General features: G+C 40.8%; 1 protein-coding gene across 1 annotated transcript; it reads right to left on the reverse strand.

The window, feature by feature from the left end:
• Positions 1-787: 787 nt before the first annotated feature.
• Positions 788-6703, reverse strand: ECRG4 (ECRG4 augurin precursor). Its single transcript, XM_075850338.1, has 4 exons — positions 6534-6703; positions 2047-2094; positions 1437-1594; positions 788-1254 (listed from the first exon to the last, which is right to left on the reverse strand). The coding sequence occupies exons 1-4, from the start codon at positions 6616-6618 to the stop codon at positions 1090-1092; spliced, it is 456 nt and encodes a 151-aa protein (XP_075706453.1). The 5' UTR covers positions 6619-6703; the 3' UTR covers positions 788-1089.
• Between the last annotated feature and the right edge of the window lie 754 nt (positions 6704-7457).

Raw genomic sequence — 7457 nt, forward strand, 5'->3', positions numbered from 1 at the left:
AGTGTCTTTGCGATGAGCGAAGCCGGACAAGCGAACCGAACTTCACCGGGTTCGGCCGAACTCGTTTTGGCCGAACCCGGCAAAAAAATTATCGGTACGCGACGTCAGGAGATAGTCACTGTCCATGGTGCTGAAAGAGTTAAACTGTTTCAGCACCATGGACAGTGACTTCCGATCCCAATATACATGAACCTGTAGAAAAAAAAACGAAGTTCTGACTTACCGATAACTCCCGGCGTCTTCCTCCAGTCTGACCTCCCGGGATGACAATTCAGTCCAAGTGACAGCTCTAGCCAATCACAGGCCAAGCACAGGCTGCAGCGGTCACATGGACTGGCGCGTCATCCAGGGAGGTGGGGCCCGATGTCGAGAGGCGCGTCACCAAGGACGCGTCACCAAGGCAACGGCCGGGAAGTTCTCGGTAAGTACGAACTTTTTCTTTTTTTTCAACAGGTTTTTCGATATTGTGTTCGGCATTCACTGTCGAGGGTGCTGAAAGAGTTAGCTCTTTCAGCACCTTGGACAGTGACTGACGTCGACTAGCCTCATCTCTATGATGGCGGCTGCGCGAAAATCACGCAGCCGCGCATCATACACGGATGACACACGCAGCTGTCAAATGGTTTTTGCGCACGCAAAACGCCGCGTTGTTTGCGCACGCAAAAACGCAACGTTCGTCTGTATCTGCCCTAAAGCTGTGAAATTGTATTTAAAGTTTACAGCTACATGTATTGGTATTTTGTGTCACTTGCCTATAGAAAAGGAAACAGACCATCTTTACATACCGATGTTTTATTATACTGACAACCTATAAAGACTTGAAAGCACAATTTGTCTTTGTGCGTCAAAAATACTAATGCTTTCTGTATGCCACTAATTTGCATTACAGGTATTTAGCTCTGCTACATGTGAGCATGCACAATTATGTTATGCACAAGACTCAAGTATGACACCATAAACTGAAGTTACATGGATCATAGCTGTTCTTTTTAACCTCAGACGTTTAGTGCTAAATAATGTATTATTGTCAATGATAAACTCAACTGAGATTGAAAGCATTGCCTATTGTTTCTCATTTCCAGGGCAGGACTAATAATCATCATAATTCACTGAGGCGCCATGTCGGAATGTATTTGGATTGCGTGGTCCAATTGCTGAATCTTCATCATAGTGGTGTTGGTGAAAGCCTCCATAGTATTCACTTCCACCAGCACGGCCTTGATTCATCCAGTAATCTGCATCGTCTTCATATTTCTGTTTTAAAAAAATATGAAATACAGCCATAATCATAATTCTCTTTGGCAGCATTTTCAGTTTAGTTCTATTTACAAGCATGTCAAACGATATTTCGATCTCGATATCCGTTAATGAAAATGTCTAGATTTGATAGCAATCCTAAAATATAAAGTTAGAATGTACAATATAGCACCACTTACTGTTTCGTCAAAGCCCATGTAGAGGAAATGTTGATACCACTGCTGCACCTCAGGGCGGCTCCTATCCCAGAGCTGGCGCTTTGATCGCTTTAGTGTATTCAAAAATTCATTGGCTTTGCTCCCTTCTACCGATACCACGGTTTTTTCAGGTTCCTTAGCTGCTAAGTTCCAACCAACAAGGAATAGAAATCAGAGGTAATTGAATGACTTACTCAGCATCAAGTATCTTTAGGGTAAAAAAAAAAAGTTTTAAGTGCACAGATATAGGTTTACTAATTTGAACTTATCCAAGGGTTATGTCATGAATATCTGTCATTAGAATAATAGCCAACAACGTTACTATCAATACGACTATGTTCACATCTGCATAGGATATTTAGTCAAATTTGACAGGAAAATTGTGCCGTATGCAGCACTATTTTACCCGGCAATACAATGGACACCTCGGCTGGACCTTATTGTAAGTTAGTGGGGTCCGTCGTGCTCCACTGGTATCTGTCGTGCGATGGATCTGGCACTGCCTTGTGGCTTCTGTGGTAAAAACGGAAGCCACGATGCAGCTGTGAATAGAGCCAAAGAATTAGAAAGATTTCTGTGTAATTTGACTTACCTTCTCTTTTTTGAAGCATCATTCGAAGTTTGTTCCCATTTGAGACATCTAGAAATATAATACATATTTAGTATCGCGTGTGTGAAATAAATAAAATGGCGTCTTACTGCTGTTTATATCTATTCAAATGAGATCCCCAAACTGCCACAGCATACAGGACTCATGAAGTGAGTAGACTTGTATAAAACATAGTGGCAGTAAAGATCAGTGTTGTTACCCTTGGCTATCATTTTCTAATCTTCACGTAGAAAAATGGCAACTAAAATATTTTTAGTTGCTAAGTGCATCACCATTAATTTTGTCTGCATATATTTTATACACCGCCCCCTATGAGTGAAAGCAGACTAGTGGCCTATACTTAGGACCCCCGCCGATTTACACATGCACTGGGGCTACTCTGTATGAGCGGCTGTGCCTGGTGCTACAGCTCATTCCCATGGATTTGAATGGGACTAAGCTGCAGTACCAGGCATAGCCTCTCCTATGGACAAGCAATCACTAAAATTTTACTGATTGGGGGGGAGGGTCGCGGTCAGGGTCGCGGCGGTAAGACTCCACCATTCAATTTTTATTTGGCCTATAGGGCATAAATATTTACATCTCGGAAAACCCCTGAAAGGCCTCTGACTAGTCAATGATTTAACACTTTTGAAAAAAACGCTTTATAATCCACATAATCCACCCAGTGCACTTGGGAAGAGCCACTTTGCAAAGGTGAAATGAATATCTTAATGTAGTCAAGTTCCTAGAGGCGGCAGACTGATGACTCCTGCATTAGAACCCTCTATCTAAAGTCTGGGTATAAGAGAATGCAAGACCTATATCTTAGCATCTATAGACTGCGTCTTGCCAATACAAGACAAAAAGCAAGGCTTCCTGATATTTATTATTCAATAGAATCAATTTACATTGGTTTTCCTACACAATTAATATAAGCTCATATCTAGTTTATTTTTTTAATCGCTTTTTCCTTTGAGGCACTTGTCTAAGCGGTAGTACAAAAAATAAAATCCTTTCTGATTTATCCTGCCATTTTATGGGTGGATTCACACGGTGCAGATTTTGCTTGAGAAATCTCTGCAATGGAAAAATCTGTTTCATTTATCTGAATGGAACTTGCAGAAATCCATGAATCTGCTGCAGAAATAGCGCCATATAATATAATATAAATGGAACTGATTTTCAGTCGCAGAAATTTCTGCAAGAAAACCTGCTGCGGGTGAATCAAATCGTAGACTTCAACATCATTATTAATTTAAGCCTCAAAGGTTTTTTCAGTTTCAGAAAAAGATGAAAAATGCTGCGCTGCAGAATGGATTCTTCATAACTTCCCATTCCCAAGAGTTTCACACTGTCAAGAGCAGTGTGTGACCAAGCATTGTAATAGAAAAGCCGTGTATCATTGGACAGATATCTGGCTCTTACCATGAATAGCCACCTACGGTTTCTTTCTTAAGTGTTTATTGATATTCATTTGACAGTAGCACGAATTTCAATTGTTACATTGACTTTTACCCCTTTTTCTTTTGACCACTCAACTAGTATTGTCACGATTGCTAAACTGACTGTATCAACAACATGTGGCCTAAACCGTCAACTCAAAGGAGTTGTTTAAAGGGGTTGTCCAGTCTCTAAAAATTGATGATCTATCCTCAGGATAGGCCATCAATAGCTGATGGGTCAGGGTCCGACTCCCGCAACCCCTGCCAAGCAGCTGTTTTCAAGGGGGTGCAGTGCTCGTACGAGCGCTGCTTCACCTTCATTTCTACTTTCTCACTGGGAATCGTCAGCCTTATTCTTTCATTCACTTGAATGGGAGAAGGCTGCAATACCTGTGAATCGCCGCTAAATGCGTGTCAATGACTCACAGTGAGCAAGTAGAAATGAAGGTGAAGCAGCGCTTGTATGAGTGCTGCACTCCCTTCAAAACAGCTGATTGGCGGGGGTCGTGGGAGTCGGATCCTGACCCATCAGCTATTGATGGCTTATCCTGAGGATGGGCCATCAGTTTTTACTGGCTGGAAAAGGCCTTTAATGATCAGCCCAGTAAACTGTTAATTACGCTCACCTTAGTAGTATCAAGCATGGGTATCCTCAGGGGTAACCTGTACTTGTATGTCACATTGTCAATGCTTATTATTCTCAGTATTGTCTATTTTTTGGTTAAAAGGATACATTAAGATTGCATGACTTGAATGCAGAGTAGATGCATTTAGCAGCAATGAATAGAAACATTGAATTATAGGTGAGGTATGATTAGTATTAGGCCTTATTTACACGAGCGTATTTAACGTCTGTGATACGCGCGTGAAAATCATGCGCGTCAAGCGGACCTATGTTAGTGAATGGGGCCGTTCAGACAGTCGGTGATTTTCACGCAGCGTATGTCTGCTGTGTAAAACTCACGACATGTCCTCTACTTGGCCGTTTTTCGTGCATCACGCACCCATTGAAGTCAATAGGTGCGTGAAAATCGCGCACGGCACACGGAAGCACTTCCGTGTGTCGTGCGTGATTCGCGCAACAGTAGATGAAGAAGTGAAGGAAAAAATAAAACTACCTCCTTCATTTCTTTTTCTAAACAGCAAAACCGCGTGTCATAAGCATGGCATATGCGTGAAAATCATGCAGCCACGCACCATTCACTGATGACACACGGAACTGCAACGCGTGCAAAACGCAGCATTTTTTGTGCGCGCAAAACGCACACGCTCGTGTGAATCCAGCCTTACAAGTGTCTGATCTATGGGAGCCTTGGTACTTTTGAAGACCCGGTGTATCTGGTGCACCAAAGCTCATTAAACTATGAGCCTCTGTCGATATTATGTTAAGTTTCATAAGTAACATGATGTCACCAGGTAGATCCATGGGTCTACCTCCAATTGTAAGTAAAAAAAAAAAAAGACTCCTCTCATGGTAATCTTGGTTGAGTTCGGGCTCCAAATGCTTCACTTTTTAAGGATAGCCCATATATAAAAGGGTGCCAGAGAAAAGGAGCGGAACTTTATACAGATGGGCCCATCGTTGGAAGTGCTTTGCCTCTACAGCCTTTTGCTAAGAAAGACACTAGTCACTCCTGTCAAGTTCATTGTTTAATATCTGTGTACACAGTCAGCCCTTTGGGTGATATACAGATTTAGCCATCTTTATCTTCACTCTTAACGCATTAAATAGACCGTGACAAGAAACTTTAACTTGACTTTTTCAATGAATTTTCAATGGCTTTTGTTGTGTGATATCACGCTGCAAGAAAGTTATCAGAGTCAAGATAAACTTGTCTACATCTGTACTGCTTTCAGATAGCATCTAGGATCTATAGAGTTATCAAATACGTGGGGCCTCACTTGCCACAGAGACAGTTAAATGACACAATGATTGGAAACAGGACATAGATGTATTGACATTTAAATGATTTTAATGAAAATCTTTTCTGTAAGGCCAGTTATGCCAACAACCCTTCGGTGTATATATAAGTATGTATATATTTGTCATGTATGTGCCCAATGGGTCAGCGTCTGATGGGTAAGATCTACACGGTCTTGGCAGAAGTAAAGTGTACTATGTTCTGTTAGATTATAACATAATACTGTAGCCTTTTTCAGCTACAATCGTCTTCATCTGTCATGTATTTAGTTTTTCTCGTTGATGTGCTCGAGCAAATATCTCAGTTTGGTAACAAATTGCAAAATATGCATAGGTAACAGGTAGTATTGTATATTGAGCAAGCGTAGTGATTCTCTAGTGACAGTAAAAAAGTTGTACAAAGCATACACTAGATAGAGGAGGATGCTATTTCATAATCATAAAAGTAACACCTGGCGGAGGCGTCTTGCAGCAATGAGAACAGGACGCTCAGTGTGCTACAGATATATATGACTGACGAGGATTCATGGACATATGGATTTGTCTGTTTTGGGATTAACACTGAATGGGCCAACTGTTCTAAGGAATAAATGGAAAAGTGAATTTCCACTCATCTCTACTGACAACTGGTGTTCTAAACAACAATTTCTAGTCTGCATCATATACCTGGAAAAACAGTCCTGTAATAAATATATATGGTGAATAATGGACACTGTGCTCGGCTGAATATTAAAATGTTTCCACTGTAAGGTATAACATTGATATCATGTGTGATGCAAAAATTCCACCAATTTTGCAGACTGCATTACTGTATTCCACTATATCTGAAGTCTTGCGGGAATATTTACAGATTTTGTATTACGTTTTAAGAGTGTTAGCGTTCAGGTATATGACATTGTCATTTATTTGTGCATGTCTTTAATATTTGGCTGCTCCTCTTTGTGTATTAAATGTCCATATTCACAAAATAATGGCAGCATCATAACATAACTTATCAACCTTCGGTATAGAGTTTGCAACTCATCCGCTGTTATCATTGCAGCAAGTTATAATCTTCTGGACGTTTTCACCTATAAAGATATGTTATTGCACTCTATTGTACATTAGGGTGCTGCAATACTCACCTGGGCACATAAGTACCATGACAAGAAGTACCAAGACCAGGCAAGATAGTCCAAGGCGTTGCCGTAAGAAGGAAAGAAGTCCCATCTTGCTGGTGAAGAAACTTGTTATCCTTTACCTAGAAAAGCATGAGAAGGGAATGTCCATTAACCTTCTCATTCCAGAAAATCTCCATTAAGTAGGTGGGAATGAAGGGAGGGTGCAGAATTTAATAACCTTTTCAGCAATGACCTCTTTTCGTGAAAGGTTTTTTTCTAATGAATGCTGGCAGTAAACATAACATCTCCTGTAGCTGTTTTTCGTGGGCTTGTGCTAAGGAATTCACATTGCTTAATCTGTATAAAATGTAATAAATCTGAACAGCATGTAGCTAATAATCCAGAATTATAGCACAGCTCTTCTATTTATTAAATTATAAGCAAAAAAACAAACAAAACAAAATTATAATTAAAGGGGTTTTCCTATCAGAGACATTTATAATAAATGTCAGATAGATGCGGGTCCCACCTCTGGGACCTGCACCTATCTCTAGAACGGGGCCCCCTAAAAGGCCATCTAAATCACTAATGTATGGCCAGTTTAAGAATGTCATGTATTTTGGTCTTCAGCTTCGTTCACATCTGCATCGGGGCTCCGTTCATAGGTTCCGTTGGACCTTTCCGCCAGGAACCCAAACAGAAACCATAGCTTTCCGTTTGCATTACCATTGATTTCAATGGTAACGTATCCGTTGCAAATGGTTTCCATTTGTCCTCGTTGTGTAAGTGTTCTGTCGTTTTGACGCAATGAATAGCTCAGTCGACTACGGGGCGTTTACACCCTGAAATATGCCTGAAAACACAGAGTGTGAACATACCCTAAGTGTTTTAATAAAGGAGCACTTTGCAGATTTTATTGAGCGAGCTATATACTTACCTGTAAGGGGG

The sequence above is a fragment of the Rhinoderma darwinii genome, chromosome 2 (genome assembly GCF_050947455.1).
Source record: "Rhinoderma darwinii isolate aRhiDar2 chromosome 2, aRhiDar2.hap1, whole genome shotgun sequence".
Classification (NCBI taxonomy): domain Eukaryota; kingdom Metazoa; phylum Chordata; class Amphibia; order Anura; family Rhinodermatidae; genus Rhinoderma; species Rhinoderma darwinii.